The sequence below is a fragment of the Hipposideros armiger genome, unplaced genomic scaffold (genome assembly GCF_001890085.2).
Source record: "Hipposideros armiger isolate ML-2016 unplaced genomic scaffold, ASM189008v1 scaffold_22, whole genome shotgun sequence".
Lineage (NCBI taxonomy): Eukaryota > Metazoa > Chordata > Mammalia > Chiroptera > Hipposideridae > Hipposideros > Hipposideros armiger.
In genome coordinates, this window is record NW_017731372.1 from 3,783,911 (window position 1) to 3,803,341 (window position 19,431).

A 19,431-nucleotide genomic window follows, 5' to 3' on the forward strand; every position below is an offset into this window, starting at 1 on the left:
AAGAGTGGCCAAGCCTTAAGGAATGAGTTTGTGAAAGGAAATACCGTAATACCTTGGTTTGCGAGCATAATTCATTCCGGAAACAAACTACTCATATTGCAAGACATTGTTCGTTTACCACGTTAAAATGTATTAGAAATGTTTTCTCGTCTTGCGGAACACTCGCAACCCAAGTTAGTCGCAATCCAAGGTTTTACTGTAGTAGGAAACAGATACCTCTGTTACTTCATGGCCATCGTCTTTGTTTAAGAGACCTTTCCAGTCATTTGAAACAATTACTTCCTTCACTCCCTGCTGCAGATCCACCCTCCACTCCCCTCACAACTGATAGACTTGCCTCCTAATCAAAGAGAAATTAAAAGTCATCAGATGACAAATCCTTCATTTCTTGCCATAGGATTGACATACTGTACATCCGATGCTTATTTTTTGCCACTCCCCTGTCAGGGTAGGGGAAGAAATAGCCCTTTTATTTGAAGCATGGATATACCTCAGACATGGACTGCAAACCATAGGAACCTCAGTAGATCAAGTGTCCAGTCCTCAGGGCCACTCCCACCTATATTGCCTGACTCTAACTCTGTATGATTTTTTTCCTATAAAAATATGAACACATTCTAAACTCCCATAGAAAGAGAAAGCAAGGAACAACAACAACAATAAAAGTCTCTGGATTGTACGTCTCCTTCCTCTTTCTGCTCTACTTCTCCCCTAACCTTCACAGACTAACTTCTTCAAAGTTTTCTACGTAATCTCATTCTACTTCCTTACTTTGCTCAGGCGTTGCTCTCATGTTTCTACTGCAGTAGCTCCACCAGTCTCCAGTACTAAGAAATGCACAGTCCCTTCATCTGGGCTTGTCTTACCCAACCCTGCAGCTGCAATGACAAAGCTCCGCTCTGCTTTTTGAAATGTTCTTTACCCTTCACTCACCACCTTTTCTTTGCTTTCATTGTGCTTCTTTGCATCCCTTTACCAGATCATTTTCCTCTGCAAGTTATTTAAATATAACAGTTCTTCAAGACTCAGTCCTCAGCTCTCTTTCTCCTCATTCTGCATGCTTCTTAAGAATTTTCTGTCCCTCCATGACGTCACTCAAGGCCTGTGTGCTAAGGACTTTCACATGTGTATCAACAACTTAGAACTTCTCTTCTGAGCTTCAGACCTGGGTATCTATACACCTCCTTGGTTTCTTCACTTGTATTCCGCACCTTTCACACTCAGCTTACCCAAACCTGAGCGTAAAACCCTCTCTCCTTCTCTGTGGTTCTGCTATACCTGTCCTCTCCCCGCTTTCTGTTCATGCTGAATTCAGAGTAGCCTTTTAAAAACACAGATCTGATTCTGTCAAACCCAAGCTTAAAATCCTTCCACTGCTCTTAGGATTGGCCTCACAGCATCTCTCCAGCTTCATCTTTTTTCCAGTTCATCCCAAATTAACTGCCCCACCCCCACTAGTTCCACGTCTCCACTGGGAAAGAACCCTTTCCCAGTGGGCTCTCTTGCATACATTGTTTCTTCTCACTGCAGGGTGTTTCCCTTGGGTCACACCTCTCTGCACCCCACCCGCTTTTCCGTTAACTAACACCCACCCATCCTGTAATCAGTGCATAAGTCACTCCTTCTGAGACTGTCACTCTCATCACCTCCTCTCTCCCTTCTCCCAAGTCCAAGTTAGTTCTCTCAGCTATATTCTCTTAGGGCACAAATATGCACATTATCTTCTCAGCATTTACCACAATTATACTTAAAAATACTTGTATAAATTATTCATTTCATGTCTGTGTTCTCCATTAGACTATAAATTCGACGAGGACTGGGCCAGTGTCTGTGTTCTTCGCTTTTATATTCCCAGCTCCTGGCATAGGCACCACTACACAGTAGACTCTCGGTCGATCTGTTGTTCGATGAGTCAGGGCACAGAGTTAGGCAGTAGCTTGGCACTACGTGCAGGGGATAAATTATCTAGAAAGAGAGATTAGGGGCTCAAATCTGAGGAACACCAGTGTCAGGTTTTAGGAGGAGGCATGGGTTGAGTAGAGAAGGAGTGGAAGAAAAGATTCTAGTTTGAACTGTTCAATTAGAAATGTGTGGGGGATGCATTGGTGCAGAAGTCTAGTTGGCCTTTGTTCTTATGTGTTCCTTTTCAAATGGAAAGATGCTGTCACAACCCCTAGTTACTCCATGTTTTGTGGAAAGGAGTCTTGCTGGGAAGATAAAATGTGACCTAATCGTAATAGAAATTGGCTTTTCTGCAACAGATGGAGAATTAGGTCATTATGCTTTTGTCTGGCTTAGTCTTCAAGCATATTAAATTCAGGTTTTTGGAAGTCATTTCTAGAATTAAAACTTTGGTTGTTATTGTTTTGGTTTGGGTCTAGACATTTTTCTCTTGGTAGAAAAAAAAAACCAGTTTAGATATATTCAACACCACCCATTCCCATAACACAAGTAACATTTTCCCGTTTTTGTTATTCCTTGTCCAAGGGTATCATCAGTTCCTACTCCCCTTGGTCCCTGCCAAGATTTTCACTTTCTAATCAGTACCGGCTAAACAGCCTCTTTAAGGTCAAGTGGGCTGTTGTGGCAGCTTGTCAAGCAAAGAACAGTCCTACTCAATTTTCAGCGCAGACACCGAGACTGTCTCTTCCCAGTTTTCAACAGGCAGCATCCAGTTAAGGACCTCAATTTTTCACAGACCTAGAACAAACGATCCTAAAATTTATATGGAACCACAAAAGACACTGAATAGCCAAAAGAACCTTGAGAAAGAAAAACAAAGTTGGAGGTCTCACACTCCCTAATTTCACACTATACTACAAAGCTACAGTAAATTAAAACAGCATGGTACCAACACAGAAACAGACACATAGATCAATGGAACAGAATAGAGAGCCCAGAAATAAATCTATGCCTATATAGTCAATTAATCTATGACAAAGGAGGCAAGAATTTGCAGTAGGGTGAAGACAGTCTTTTCAATAAATTATGTTGGGAAAACTGGATAGATACATACAAGAAAATAAAACTGGACCATGTTCTTACCCTACATATAGAAATAAGTTCTAAATGTATTAAAGACTTAAATGTAAGACCTGAAACCATAAAACTCCAGAAGAAAAAAAAAGGCAGTAGACTCTTTGAGATAGAGGTCTTAACAATATTTTTTGGATGTGTCTCTTTAGGCAAGGGCAACAAAAGCAAAAATAAATAATTGGAACTACAACAAACTAATAAGTTTTTGCACAGTGAAGGAAATCAACAAAACAAAGAGGCAGTTTACTGAATAGGAGAAGACATTTGCAAAAGATATATCAGAGATGAGATTAGTACCCAAAATAAAAATAAAACAATGAAAAAACTCATACAACTCAACCTCAAAAAGACAAACAATCCAATAAAAACATGAGCAGAGGACCTGAAGAGACATTTCTCCAAAGAGGACATACAGTTGGCCAATACACACATGAAGAGATGCTCAACATCACTAATCATTAGGGAAATGGAAATCAAAACCAAAATGAGATACCACCTTACATCTGTCAGGATGGCTATCATCAAAAAGACAAAAAATAACAAGTGTCGGTAGGATGTACAGAAAAGGGAACCCTCGTACACTGTTGGTGCTATTGTAAATTGGTTCAACCACTTTGGAAAACGTATGGCGGTTCCTCAAAAAATTGAAAATAGAACTACCATACAATCTGGAAATCCCACTTCTGGGTATTTATCTGAAGAAAATGAAAAACCAATTTGAAAATGATATATGTACCTCTATATTCATTGCAGCATTATTTACAATAGCCAAGACATGGAAACAACCTAGGTGCCCATCGATAGATAAATGAATAAAAAAGATACGATATATATGATATATATAATAGAATTGAATAGAATTGAATATTACTTAACCATAAAAAAGAATAAAATCTTGCTATTTGTGACAACTTGGATGGACCTAGAAAGTGTTATGCTAAGCGAAATAAGACAGACTGAGAAAGGCAAATACCATATGATTTCACTTATATGTGTAATCTACAACAACAAAAAAAATAAAACAAACAGAAACAGAAACAGACTCATAGATACAGAGAAAAAACTGATGATTGCCAGGGAGGAGGGATTGAGGAGAGGAGGCAAAAATGGTGAAGTAGATTAATAGGTACAAACTTCCAGTTATAAAATAAAGTCATGAGATGTAATAATGCACAGTATAAGAAATATAGTAAATAATATTGTCATAACTTTGTATGGTGACAGAGGGTTATTAGACTTGTGGTGATCACTTTGTAAGGTATTGGTGATACTGTGAAGATGCACTGGTAAACTATTAGACTCAGTAATTGTCATCTTTGCTTCTATTCTCTAATCAAAATAATATGTAAAGACCTAGGATGTACCAACAAGCAGCCTACATCCTAAATAGTTTTAATACAATCGCTATTATATTTAATCATTTTAAAAAAATCAATGCTACTTTTTAAATTCTCTTTTACACTTAGGGTCAGCTTTCTAATTTTCAACTCAGCATCTCCAACCTTTTTAATAAGTTGGTGAGAAGTGGTCAGTTGAGAGTTGCGAAGCTAGGTCTTGGCCACTTCCTTGCAGATATAGTCAGGTGATGTAGCTCTGTGCTTTGGGATGTGGGAGTAGTTGGCACTTTGGAAAACTGACTCTGAGCAGAAATATAGGAAAAAAGGGTTCTGTTTGTGCATTTGTACCAGGTTTTTCTCCAAACTGGCAGGAATATATTGGTGATTTGGAACAAATTAGAAAGAGGACATAGAAGTAAATTCCAGTAATGTGGACTTCAAGACATCTTTATTCTTTATTTACCTGATCTTATCAATGAGAAGAGATAAAGGAATAATTTATTAGTGATAATTCCTAATAATAACAACAAAAAACACCAAACACATAACAATTCAAATGATTATAACCACCTACCTATGATACCAAGGAGGAACTCGCATAGAAAATTTTAATGCTTCTCAACTTGTTTTGACTCACAGTCACGTTTCATACTAATCAATAAAATGAAAGACTCTCAGCAATTTAGAAAATCAATCATTTGACCAACTTGACTAGGTATATTAAAAAGGACTGTATGTAAAGTATTTTAGGTCAATATTTTCCTGAATACTTTCTTATGAAATGAATTTTATATAATATCATTACTGTTATATATGAAGAATCACATTTTTCCCACTTAACAATAGAAAAGTTTTTGCTAAATGAATAATTTAACAAAATGAGTAATTTTGTTAAAGGAATAATTGCTCTGTATTTTTTATAATTTTTGAGCATCGTTTTAAGACTTGTTAATTTTAGCTTAGGTGGTTGTATAGTTTTCTCTTGCCTTTTTAAAACATGAAGTGGGGTTCTTCTGGCTAATTTTATGTGTCAATTTGAGTGATTTTAGATGTGATTAACAGTCCAATCATTGAATTTGAATAGATTGCCTTTCATTATGTGGGTGGGGCCTACTTAATCAGTTGAAGGCCTGACTAGAGCAATAAGATCAGCCTCCCTGAGCAAGAGGGAATTCTCAGCAGAATTAGACTTTGTCTGTACCTTCATTTCTCCTGGGTCTCTGTCTGCTGGCCTTCAGGCTAGAACTGCGTTATTAACTCCCCTGGGTCTGGAGACTACTAGCCTATACTGCAGATTTGGACTTGCCAATCTCCATAATCCTGTGAGGCAACTCCTGATAATATATGTAATTTTAAAAGAAAAAAGAGATAGAGAAAGACATGGCCCCTCAATTCCCAGACTGGAGCCGGTTTATAGACCCAGAGCCCCTGGAATGAAGAGGATGTTGGGTCACCTTGAGAAGGACCCAGTACACTGCCAAAAATGTATGCTGGTAGTCTTTCTCCCAGCTTTTCCAAAAGGGACTTATGGCATTTGACCAGGGTAACTGTCCACTGGGGAAAAGGAAATGATCAGACCTTTTGGGAACTATGGGACACTGGCTCTGAACTGATACTCATTCAGAGATCCAAAATGTCTCTGTGGTCCACACATCAGAGTAAGAGCTTATGAAGGTCAGGTGATGAATGGGGTTTCAGCCCCATTCCCCCCACAGGAGGCCTGAGTCCCTGGACCCATCCTGTGTTATTTTCCCACTTCCAGAATGCATAAGTGGGGAAGATATACTCAGCAGCTGGCAGATTCCCAACGTTGGTTCCCTGAGCTGTGGAGTGAGGGCAAATATGGTAGGAAAGGCCATGTGGGCGCCACTAGCACTAGCTCTATGTAGGGAACTAGTAAACCAAAACCCAGGAAAGGCTGTAGAAACGTCTGTCACCAGGAAGGCCTTGAAAGATGCGAGAGTGGTAATTCCACACACCTCCCTATTCAACCTGCCTATTTGGCCTGTGCAGAAGACAGTTGGATCTTGGAGAATGAAAGTGGGTCATCGTAAGTTTAATTAGGCAGTGACTCCCATTGCAGCTGCTGTGTCACACATAGTTCATTGCTTGAGCAAATCAACGCATCACATGCTTCCTGGTAGACAGCTGTTGATCTGGCAAATGCTTTTTTTTCATCCCTGTTGATAAAGACCACCAGAAGTAATTGGCTTCCAGTTTTGCTCTCCTGCCTCAGGAATATGTCAACTCTCCATCCAGCCTATGTCATAATTTGGTCTGTAGGGATCATGATTGATTTTTCTGTTCACAAGATATCACACTGGCCCACTACGTCAATAATGTTATGCTGATTGATTGGATCTAGCCAGCGAGAAGTAGCAACTACTCTAGGCTTATTGGTAAGACATTTGCATGTCAGACAGTGGAAAATAAATCCTGCAAAACTTTGGGGGCCCTCTACCTCAGTGAAATGTCTAGGGAGCCAGTGCCGTGGGGTATGTCAAGATATCCCTACTCAGAGGAAGGGAAGGTTGTTGCATCTGTTCCCTCCTACAAACCAAAAAAGAAAACAAAAGGAAAAAAAAGGAGGTACAATGCCTGGTAGGTCCTTTTGGACCTTGGAGGCAGCATGCTGCTCATTTGGGTGTGCTGCTCAGGACCATTTCCCAAGTGACCCAAAAATCTGCTAGTTTAGAATGGGGCCCAGAACAAGATAAGGCTCTGCAGAGGGCCCACTTACTATGCAGGGGGCTCTGCCACTTGGGCCTTATGACCACTCAGATCCATTGGTACGTGAAGCGTTAGTGGCAGACGGGGGTGCTGTCTACAGCCTGTGGTAGGCTCTTCCAGGCGAGCTGCAACAAAGGCCCTTAGGATTTGGATGTGAGGCCCTGCCATCCTCTGGATAACTACTGTCCTTTTGAAACCCAGCTTCTGGCCTGCTACTTGGCCTTAGTAGAGACCAAACACTTAACCACCTGAGACCTGTAATTTTGTGACCTGGTCTGATTATCATGAACTGGGTGTTGTTGGGCCCGCCAATCTGTAAAGTTGGGTGGGCACAGATGCAGTCCATCCTCAAATGGAAGTGGAGTACTCTATGAGATTGGGCCGAACAGGCCCTGGAGACTCCAGTGAGTTATATGAGGAAGTGGCCCAAATGCCCATGGCGCCCACTCCTGTTACACTACCCCCTTTCTGCCAGCCTGACTTATAGCCTCAAGGGCGAGATCCCTGGAATCAGTGGACAGAGGAGAGAAAATTTGGGCCTTGTTTACAGGTGGTTCTACACAATATTCAGGCGCCACCTGAAAGTGGACAGCTTCAGGACTGCAGCCCTTTCTGGGACATCTTTGAAGGACAGTGGTGAAGAGGCATCTTACCGGGTGGGGGGGTGGGCAGAAGTTCAAGGAGCGTAAACTGGTGTTTTATGTTGCTGGAATGGAGAAATGGCCAGATGAGTAATTACATACAGATTCATGGTCTGTGGCCAGTGCTTTGGCTGCATGGTTAGGGACCTTGAAGGAACACGATTAGAAAATTGGTGAGAAAGGTGCCTTTCTGCATAGATGAAAAATGTGAATATATTTGTGTCCTATGTCAGTGCCCACCAAAGGCTGGCCTCAGCAGAGAAGGATTCTAAGAATCAAGTGGACAGGATGACCCATTTTGTGGATACCAGTGAGCTTCTTTCAGCTGTTCCCCCATCATTGCCCAATAGGGTCATGGAAAAAGTGGCCACAGAGGCAGGGTTGGAGGTTATGTCTGGGCTCAGCAACATGGATTTCCACTCACCAAGGCTGACCTGGCTACAGCTGCTGCTGAGTGCCCAGTCTGCCAGCATCAGAGGCCAACAATGATCCCCACCATTCCCTGGGGCAATCAGCGAGCTTACCTCATGGCAGATTGATTTCATTGGACCAATTCCACCATGGAAGGGGCAGTGTTTTTTGTTTGGTTTGTTTTACCTGAATAGATAGTTACTCTAGATACACATTTGCCTTCCCTGCCCTCAAAGCTTCTGCCAAACTATCATCTGTGAACCTATAAAATGCCTGATATGCTGCCACATTATTCCATGCAGCATTGCTTCTATTCAAGCAACTAGCCTCATTGCAAGTGAATTATAGCAATGGGCCCCATGTGATGGAATTCACCAGTCTTGCCATGTTCTCTTACTGGAACCATGGAACAGTCTTTTGAAGACTCAGTTATAGTGCCAGCTAGGTGGCAGTCCCTTGCAAGGTTGGGGCAAGGTTTTCCTGGAGGCTGTATATGCTCTGAGTCAGCATCTAATAGTGGTTCCCAGGATCAAAGAGTGGAAGTGTAGTGGCACCACTCACTATCACCCTAGTGACCCCCTAGCAAAGCGTTTGCTTCCTGTCTGCATGACTATACTCTGCTGGCTTAGAGGTCTTAGTTCCAAAGGAAGGAATGCCCTTACCAGCAATGGAACAATGATTCCATTGAACTGGAAGTGAAGACTGCTACCTGGCCACTTTGGGCTCCTCATGCCTGCAAATCAAGGCTGCTATGCTGGCTGGGATGACTGATCCTGACCACCAAAGAAAAGTTGGACTCCTACTCCATGGTGTGGGAGTAGGGAAGAGACTGTCTGAAATACAAGCGATCCCCAAGGGTGTCCCTTAGTATTACCAGGCTCTCTGAGCAAAGTTGATTGAAAAGTACAAGAGCCCAATCCAGGAAGCATGAGTAGTGGCCCAGACCTTTCAGGAATAAAGGTTAGGTTGCCCACCAGGTAAATGACCATGACCAGCTGAGGAGCTTGTTGAAGGCAGAGGAAACACAGAATGAACAGAGGAAGAATGTAGTAAATGGGAACTGTGGTCGCCATGAGTATCCCTCCCCTAGTTTGTTATGAATATGTTTATGTATGTGTGTGTATGTGTATGTACCTGTGTGTACATACACAGAAACACACAAAACGAAAGTCATATTTGAGGTATGAGATATTGAGGCGAATAAACATCATTCAAGGACTTTGCACCCTCTTCTTGGGAAAAGATTAGTGCATTTCCAGTGGTACCCAAGCCAGTTGTATCATTTTGGTCATACTTCCGTATGACCTTGTTATTGTCTTTATTTGGAAATTAAGTATGAATTCAGGAATATACATGGGTGCCAAATTGAGAAGGAGTAGACTTGTAATGGGTAATTTTATGTATCAACTTGGAGAATGTTTACTGATGAGATAAACAATGACATTTGAATGAGCAGATTTGACATCTATAATGTGGGTGGGCCTTATCCACAGTGAAGGTCTAAGTGGAACAATATGGCTGACCTCCCAAGCAACAGGGGATTCCCCCAGCAGGCTGCCTTTGGACTTTATCTGCACTGCTGGCTCTCCTGGGCCTCTGCCTGCTAGCCTTTGACTAGAACTGAATTATGGACTCTCCTGGGTCTGGAGCCTACTGGCCCATACTACAGGTTTGGTGTTGCCATGCTTCATAATTGCACGAGCCAATTCCTCATAGCCAATCAATCTCTGTCTCTCTGTCTCTCTGTCTCTGTCTCTCTCTCTCTTCGCCTCCCCCCCCACCCATTGGTTCTGTTTCCCTGGAAAACCCTGACTAATATAGAAGCCAAAGAGGCAAAAGCCTTTATATAATTCTCAGAGCTTAAAAATCTATGAAAAATGTAAAAAACTCTTTGAGCACCTCAGGATTTTCTTTTGCAAGGGAGGAAATTAATAATATCCATAAGTCCATGTGCCAAAATAATTTCATGAAAACCAGAAGGTTTTTCGTAAATGCAAATTCATTTCCTGTTATCATATGAGAGAAGTATGAGAAATATTCATTAATGTAACTTATACACAAATACTGGTGATATTAGGTAACAGTGAGTGGTGCTACTGCCGCGAATAGAACCTAAAAATTCTCAACACTTACTTGTTTGGTTCTTTTAGATTTAGAGCCAGGATGAACAGCTGCACCTTTTAACTCCGCACTTATATTTTTGACAAGTATATCAGAATGACCAAGATGTTCAGATTTAGCCCTCATTTATTGTGCAAAGCTGTACTGATATCATCTGAAGTGATACATACATCTGAAACATAATTTAGCTAAATACCAAGTGTTTCTCTCAATAAAGATTACTGCTTTTGTTCTGAACAATAAAAAAAAGAAAAGCAAAGAGCATGAATTATGGTGTCAGTGACACCTCACTTCACATCCTGGTTCTGCTAGGTATTAGTTATCTGTATGTGGACAAGTATTATGGGTGCTCTGAATACTTCCATCTGAAAAATGGAAATAATAACCCTCTCCTTTTGAGGGCTGTGAAGACAAAATGAAATAAATTGAGTGAAAGAGCATATGCTAGTGCCAGGCACCCAGTCTTTTTCTAGAGAAGTCTAATTCCTGTTTCTTTTTTTTGCAGTTAATAAAAATTTGTAATTTTATAGTTGTATCACTCATATTCTGTATAAGTTTTAGAATTTGGAATGCTACTAGTAGCAAAAAACTTCTAGTTCATGAATTCTACCCAATATTTTTACATACAAGTAAACTGAGTCCGGAGAAGATTTTTGTCTACCTCAGGTTATAAAGTTAGTTGTAGGGAAAGCTTTCAGAGACAGTGGAGCATAGTGAATTAAAAGCTTTGGAGTTTTACATCTTTTGTTATTATTATTATTATTAAAGCTTATTGGGGTGACAATGGTTAGTAAAGTTACACAGGTTTCAGGTGTACAATTCTGTAATACATCATCTATATATCACATTGTGTGTTCACCACCCAGAGTCAGTTCTTCTTCCATCACCAAATATTTTATTCCTCTTACCCTCATCTATCACCTGCCTCCCCCCATATCCTCTGGGAACCATTAAACAATTGTCTGTGTCTATGAGTTTTTGTTCCTTTATTTGTTTGTCTTGTTCCTTTGTTGTTTTCAGTTTTATATCCCACATATTGAATCCACTGGATACCACTTTCTAGTTTTGCAACAATGGAAAAATGACCTTCTTTGTGTTTAATTACTTTTTCTCTAAAATGGAGGTAATAATATTTATCTCATACAGTTGTGAAAATTAAATGATATGGTGCATACAAACTGATTGATTTGTGTGCAATAAATGAAGGTGGTAATTATATTCTTAGCAATCATTCAACTATTTGATTATTCAGGTTTTATGTACAAATACCTAACATTTATTTTACCTGCTAGCAACCCAAAATATCTGACTTAAGAATCTTACCTAAAGCTCTCTCTAAGAATTACTGCAAAGCAATAATGAAAACAATGGGTTATATAACACATGAATTCCAGTTTTACTAGTAAGTGGCTATTTCCAGAAAATTCCTAATAATGTAAAATGAGCATCCATAAATATGTTGGGCTACTGGCATATAAAAAAGGACATCTGGGAGTTGTTTTCTCAGAATTAGAGAAGGTCTTACATTAAATTTTCCAACTGTTCTTATTAAATCTCTCTCTGAACAACAATGCAGGTTATGTGTTATGTGTTGAAATGAACAATGTAATCCGTTACTAAGAATTTTTTTACTCTAAACTGTCAGATTTATATTGGGCTTAATGTTATTTTTAATAACGCAAAGGTACAAGTAACCAAGTCAACAGGCTCACATGCCCCTAAATGATTTTTTAATAGAAACCGTGTTCTTTCTACAATATCAACGCTGACATTTTTTTCCCCTTAAAAGCTTGTCATACTTTTATTTTTCCCAACTCCCAAGTACACTCCTGCTACAATAAGAAGACTGGTCCTTTGCTCCCCAAATCACATCACCCTTTTCTGCTTATATCTGTCTTGGTCTGACCATAGGCCCAATGCTTGGCACATAGCAACAATAAATGTTTGTTGTTGTTTATTATTATTGTTGTTGTTATTATTATTGTTGTTGTTATATTGCTTATAAGCTTAACTCTTCTTTCAAGGCCTAATTCAAATCCCTCCTCCTTTTTTAAACTTCCTTGCAACTATTCTTGCAATTAATACTAAACTGTCCTCCATTCACCCACTTTCTAACCCTACTTTAGTGTCCTATCTTAGCTTTCTGCCCCTTCCAGACAAGTTTTTAGGATCTTATATATTTTACTTTATTTACAATTTTAAAATCTGTTTGAGAGCTTTCTGTTCATGTATATGCATAGGTTCAAACCATTTAAATTGTTCCATTGCACTGAACTGGTGGAGTGTGTTTTCATGAATAAGGCCTCTAGTTCACATCTAATTTGATGGCTAGGATCTTTTAATTTGAGGCCACTCAATTTTAGAGAAGAGCCCTGGTTTAGCAAATTAGTTCTAAGTGTCCTGCCATTCACTGTCTTACCTCCAATAAGACCTCACCTCTACAGATTCTTTTTCCATGTATAAGAGTTCTATACACTTTTTGGTCCTTATAGTTCTAAGATAATGATTCCATAAATAGATGTATTGATCACATTGGTGAGTTGACCCCCAAGGGTCAGGGGCCCAGTGCTTGGAACACAGTGCATACATGTTATGTATTCTGCGCTTCTGACACTGAGCGCAGCATTTCCCCCTCAACCTGGATTCATGTCATAGGATCCTTCTCCTGGGTGATGACAGCATCATCTGCTATGAGCAAAGCTAGAAACTCTAACAATCTGACCACACTCTTTCCCCGTACTCCTAACATCTGATCAGTCACCAAATGTTAAAGATGCTCCTAGTAAATGTACCTTGAGTCTATGTATCTCTTTGTAAGCTTGGCTTTATGGGTAACAGGAAGGAGGGGGTTCTTGTACCCCATTCACACCTCAGAGGCAAAGAAGAACTGGGATTATTAGGGATCAGATAGAACTGTCAGAAGTATTCTAACCACTCTGTGGTTTGCATGTGTATTCTGAAAATTAGATTTATTTTTCACTAATATAGAAAATAAAATCTGATAACGATATGACTATTTTGATATAACTCAAATCTGGTGCTCCAGTCACAGCGTCCCCTTTCAGTTCAGCTTCTGCTCTTCCGCCCAGGTGGATTTCTTTGTTTGCTTCTTCTCTTATAAAGCTGTGAATGGCTTCATGATTTAATATCTTTAACTCTATGAATTGCTCAGTCTTCCAGCTGTAATTTCTTCCTTGATAGTTGTTATTATTGGAAAACAATGTCAAACAAATCATACCCTTACTCCCCAGCCATCTGACTATACCGGATCAGCCTCTGTCTGTCCAGTAAATATTTCCATCTACCTGCTTCCTCTTTCCCAGTCCCTTCTTTGTCTCCCCACTGCCTTGTCCTCATCCGGCTCAGGATTTTCCTGAAAGGTGTTGAATTGCACTCACTATGTCCCTGATATACAAGGGCAGTCGTCACTAAATGCTTTGGTCTCAGAGATCCTTTACACACTTAAAAAATATCAAACACATCAAAGAAATTGGGTTTATATGGGTTATATCTATGGATAGTTACTGTATGAAAAACGAAAATGGAGAAAATGTATTAAAACGTGTATTTATTTTAAATAAGTCAAGTTCATATTAATGTAAATAATATTTTATGAAAATAACTACATTTTCCAAAGCAAACATAAAGTGAGAAGAGCAGTATTGCTTTACATGTTTACAAGTATCTGTGTTGTTTGATTTAACAGATTTCTCATATATGCTTTTGAATTCAACCTTTTACTATATCACATAGTCTCTGAAAAACTCCTCTCTTGAGAGAATGAAAGTGAAAAAAGGCAGATAACATCTTAGTGTTATTATGAAAATAGTTTTTCCTTTGGGGATCCCCTGCAAGCTATGCATACTTTGAGAACTGTGCCCTAGGATAGAGAGTAACAACCAGCTCTCTTAGGCAATAGTGGTTCAGGACCACAAAGAAACTGACAATCTCTCCCTCTCCAAACGCTCTTGTGTTTTAGTCATGTTACAGATAGCTTATGCTTCTCCATTTTACTGCCCTCATCCCTTCCTGTTGAATAACTGTGCATCTTTAAAAGTAAACTTAGTTATCTTCCTTGTCTGTGAAGCTTTCTCTCCCACTCTAATTCCTCTGATTGGAATTGACCGCATCCTCTGGACCCCAGGTACATACTCCTAGCCTGCAGCACTTTATTTCAGTAAGACATATGAGTGTGAGCCTGGGTATAGGAGCCTGGGGTTTGACTCCAGACTCTGCTACATATTAGTTGCATGATCCTGAACAAGTTTTCAAGGTCTTGGCTCCAAGTGCCTTGGTTTCCTCACCTGTAAAATGGAAACCTCATAGGGATTTTGTGCAGATTAAATGTGACAGTTTTGGTAAAATACTAAGAACAGTTCCTACCAGGTAGCAAGAGCTCAACAAATATCATCGATCCCTATTTTTATTATTGTTGTAATTATTCTATTTCTGCCTCACTTAAACTAGATTGTCCAGGTCCACCCATGATGCCTGAAACAGAGAGACCACTTAATTAGATTTATTGACTGAATTAAAGAATAAAGAAATAAATTTTGTAGGTCCTGTTAAGTCCATTGAGTTCTTTTTTATGGCTTGAATAATAGCCTATATTTTGAAATGAGTCAACATAAAGGAGCAGTAAAAATTCTGGGCCAAGAAAGAAAGGTACTTACTTAACTACAGATTACCAGCTAACAGATTATTTCCAAGTAATGTTATCATTTTAGAACTTCCATCTGCAAAATGCACAAAAACTTTTTTGCTCAGGACTTTTGAAAGATTGAATAAAAAAAAAAGTGTACCTGAAAGCAAGCTAAAAACTGCAAAGAGTAGAGCAAATATAGAGGATTGTTGTTGTTCTTGTTATTATTATCAAATACAACTAGTCAGTCATTTTAATAATGCCTGCTTTCTAATAGGTGTTAATTATTGATTTTCTTATATGAAATATTTTCTTTTTTTTAAAAGACATCATTGAGGTCTGAGTGAACTTAATTCTTTATTACCAAATGGTGAACATACAACACAAAAATTGTAACTAAAGGGAAATATATTGTGTGATACTGCTTTGCCAGTGACCCCTGTGTTTCATTGTTCCAGGTGCCTGTGGTGGCCATATTGGGCTCAGGTGGGGGGTTCCGAGCCATGGTTGGATTCTCCGGTGTGATGAAGGCCCTGTATGAATCGGGAATTTTAGATTGCGCCACCTATGTTGCTGGTCTTTCTGGCTCCACATGGTTAGTACACATTTTAAATCATATTTTTGTCATCCTAAATGTTTAGCATTTATCTACCTGGAACATTAGGGGAGAAAGAGGGGATTTAGAAAACAACATTAAATTCCTGAAGTGTTCCAGCTTGATGCAATAATTGGCTTCTTGCACATGTTTTTTTTTAAGGCAAATTCATACCTAATGATCACCCTCATCATACATTTACTCCCTTTAAGCCCTTGGCAACTTAAAATGTAGTTAAATATTAAATTAAAAAATAGATTAATTGAAATCTGTATAAATATTACAGAAGTGGAATAATCTCCTCCACCGTAATTATTTTAATCTTCCTATAATTTGCTGATTTGAAATCTTTTAGTGATCACGCCTAAGTTGACATGATTCACTAGGTATTCATATTCTTCTTTAGGGCAAATAAAATGAAATGCAAGATACCTTAGTATATAGAAGAAGGAAAACAACTTTTGAATACAGAAATGCAAGAAATTTCACTTATTTGTATCTAACTAATTGTGAAATTAATCCTTTAAATGTATTTAAGCTCAGCTAAGCTTGGATAGAGAGTAAAAACATCTGTATGTATAGTATTTGTACACTGTAGATTTGTCTTTTCACAAATATACTTATAAAACATTTTCAATGAAGATACTACAGTCTCTGGGTTTGCCTACCTCACATAAGCACATTGAACATCAAATATTATTCCTCGCTTAGATGTCTCAAATAAGAGTATCACCTCATGACAATATTTCTGACTTTGGCTTCCAAGGCTTTTTAGTCACTCAGCCGTGGTAAAGTTCATCTATCATAATATTGTACAATATATGTCTAGCATTTTAAAGTTTCTGTGCTTTCTGATCCTGTGAGATGGATATTAGCTTTTTTTTTCTTTTCATTTTTCAACTAAAGAAAATTGGACTCAGAAGCCAAGTGATTTGTCCAAGGTTACTAGCAGACCCAGCACATAAATCCAGGATTTTGATCCCCTGTTCTAGAAACCTTCTCCTGGACAACTATTAATTCTATATCGAGGTTTATGTTTAACAAATCTATAGTTTCTTAAATATTTTGAACTGGATTCTTTAGCTAAAAGCAGAAACCTAGAACCGTGGTTGCCACTTTTTTGGTATGAACCCTCAAAATGATTTATCTCTTTTGAAGGAAGGGTGTAGCCCATCATTATTCTTTTCCTTGACAGAAAGAGTAGGCACTTGCCTGTTTAATGAGTAACATCATGGAAAAACCTGGACCTTTGGATTAATTCGCCCCCTCAAGCGTTTTGTTATTATTCTTCGGGTGGCTTTCTTTCTCCATATTCACTATTTGTTAGATTCCTGTGGTCCATCATGGACTAATATGTTGCAAGAAGCTTACTTTCTTAAACTCATCTAATAAACAGACCAGGCCTTCAGTGCTGATTTAGAGGTATAAGAGTATGTATTTGGGCTTAATGAAAGCTTCAGTCATTGCTTTGGTTATAAATTTAGGGCACTGTCTTACATTGTCCTGTCAGGGCTCTGAAAACAAGTCGTGCAAAATGTAATTAAGAGAATTTTAAGTGTTACAGGCCAATCATTTAAATATTACAGGCAAGAGGGCCGGCCAAGTGGCTCAGTTGGTTAAGAGCTCGCTCAAGAGTGCGAGCTCTGAGCAACAGCAGTTCGAGTCCCAGCCTGAGCTGAGCAGCCGCTGAGCTGCCAACAGGTGGCAGGATGGCTCAGCTTAAAAAAGAAAAATTACAGGTGACACATTAACATATACATCAACTTCTGCTCTATCCTTTAATATCTAATTTCCTCAAAGACTAGTCTTCTTCTATTTATTCCATTTCCTTAAAAGTCACTCGTTCCTAAAATCCTTACAATCTATGTTCAGACACAGACCACCTAATTTCCAAATATAACTTCAAAAGGAAGTTCTTATTCTTCTTGACTTTTGTGGGGAGTCAGGAGGGATGAGGTTGGGGGTGGCGACATGTTACACATTGATGTGTCCCTCTTTCAAACCCCTTCACCATGCCTTTTTGTTTTTATCACCTCCTCTCTGATTGCTCTGTCCTCCGTATTGTCTTTACTACTTCCACTACCTTTCTCCTTAATGTGAGCTTTGCCCCAGGCCCTCCCTTTCATTCTGTTACATCTACGCATCCTCACTTGTTATTTTCATGAACTTGTACCACTTCAGTTATTATCACCAGTAATTTAATTCGTGAAACTCTAGAGTAGTCCACAAGTTAATGGGAAGATAGTCTTAACAGACAACACAAAGTAGCCTTCAGAGAAGAGAGTCAAATAAAAGATGAGTTTCAGGTCTCAAGGTGAGTAGGGCTTGACGAATGAGTGGGTGTTTTAATAGAGTAAAAACCTATGAAAAACTTAGCTTAGAACTGGGTTTGGAGATCATTAGTGGTTTTAGCAAGAATCATTAGATGTAGTAAATAAAGGGCACTTTTGATCGTGAAATTGTGAATGAGAAGTAAATAGAAGGTGAAAGGAAGATGGTGGGGAAATGCACTGAGTACAGCTGCCTGTTATTTTAAGAAGGGCAATTTGAGACCAGGGAAGGGATTTTGTTTTGTTTTCAGAATGTAAGAGACTTGAGCATTTTTGTGTAAGTCTGAGGTGGAGAAAATAGGGTAGACGGATAGATGGAAGGTAAAGAAATAGATGGATCATGGATAGAAAAAAGATTCAGGCAAAGATAGGACAGGACAAGATAAAAAGCACAAGTGACGTTGTTACCCATGGAAAGATGAGACACTTCCTGAGACGGAAGAAAAGGTGGTCAGGATGATTCATATTAACAGTTCTCTCTTGAAAAGTATGAGTGAGAAGGTGAAAAGTTCAAAGAAAGGAATTCGGAAAGACTTGGACAAACAAATTACACTCTGTGTTGTGTAAGTTTTATGTGGTGCTGATACATGACCATTACTTGGCTCAAATGAGGTAACACTGAGATAGCTGGAGAAGCCCTGGACCTCCCAAAAAGTTCTCTGCAATCACAAAAGAGAATTTTATGTAGCGCAAAAGCTTCCCTTGTAACTGCTGCTACCTTTGCGATAATTACTTCTGAAATTATTGTTGGATGATATTTGTTATTCATTAAATATATGGATTAGCCAACAAGGAGAACTGACATGAGTACGCTAAGAGAATGATATCAGTAATCCTTTGTTCTCTTATTCATTTCAACTGTCTTCCTCAGTACAGCTATTCATTTGTAGTGTCAGAAGAGGCTATTGGATGTTGAATGCAGTGTTTGCATGGTGTTACCATCTAAAGAGACGTAAGAGCAGCTCCACAGCTATAGGCATTTGGGCCCAATTCATTAAACTGACTAAAACGGAATTCAAGAATGAGAACTTTGTTTCGGTCTGAGGAATTCCTGGAATATTGAAAAAAGAAGCAATTTTAACAGAAGTTGTCACATAAGAGGTGACAGGCTAAACGAACACGATGTACGTTTGAGAAAATATGTTGTTTGCGGTGGGGACTACACTTGGCTTTTCACTAATGAATCTTTCGCACTTATTACATTTTTAATGACTAACTGAAGACTTGCATAAATCACTGCATTTGAAGGGAACAGTTCATCTAGGGGTTTCTTTAGGGCTTCAGGATATTTGCTTCACAAATGTCGAAAGTCTTCTCAAGTCATTCAAAATTTTAGTTGCATTTGAGAATCCCCTCGGGCACTTGTAAAGCACAGGAATTCTAAATTTTTGTCCCTGAAGCTTCTAATTTGGCAAGTCCTGGGGGACCAGGCACTTAAAACATTAACTATGTGATTTGGAGGCAGGGACTGAACTGAGGATTTCTTGTTCTCTGGCATGGTTTAGCTTTTAAAATTTCACACTTAGCCTAAAGTGCATTCATATGGAGAGACTGAGGTGTCCCATCATATAAACATGTTGAAAAATTA

General features: G+C 39.1%; 1 protein-coding gene across 1 annotated transcript in view; it reads left to right on the forward strand.

The window, feature by feature from the left end:
• PLA2G4A (phospholipase A2 group IVA) overlaps positions 1-19,431 on the forward strand; it is a 141,131-nt gene that overhangs the window by 80,746 nt on the left and 40,954 nt on the right. The window contains exon 8 of the mRNA XM_019635430.1: positions 15,377-15,513. Within this exon, the coding sequence (XP_019490975.1) occupies positions 15,377-15,513 (137 nt within the window). The remainder of the gene's footprint in view (positions 1-15,376; positions 15,514-19,431) is intronic.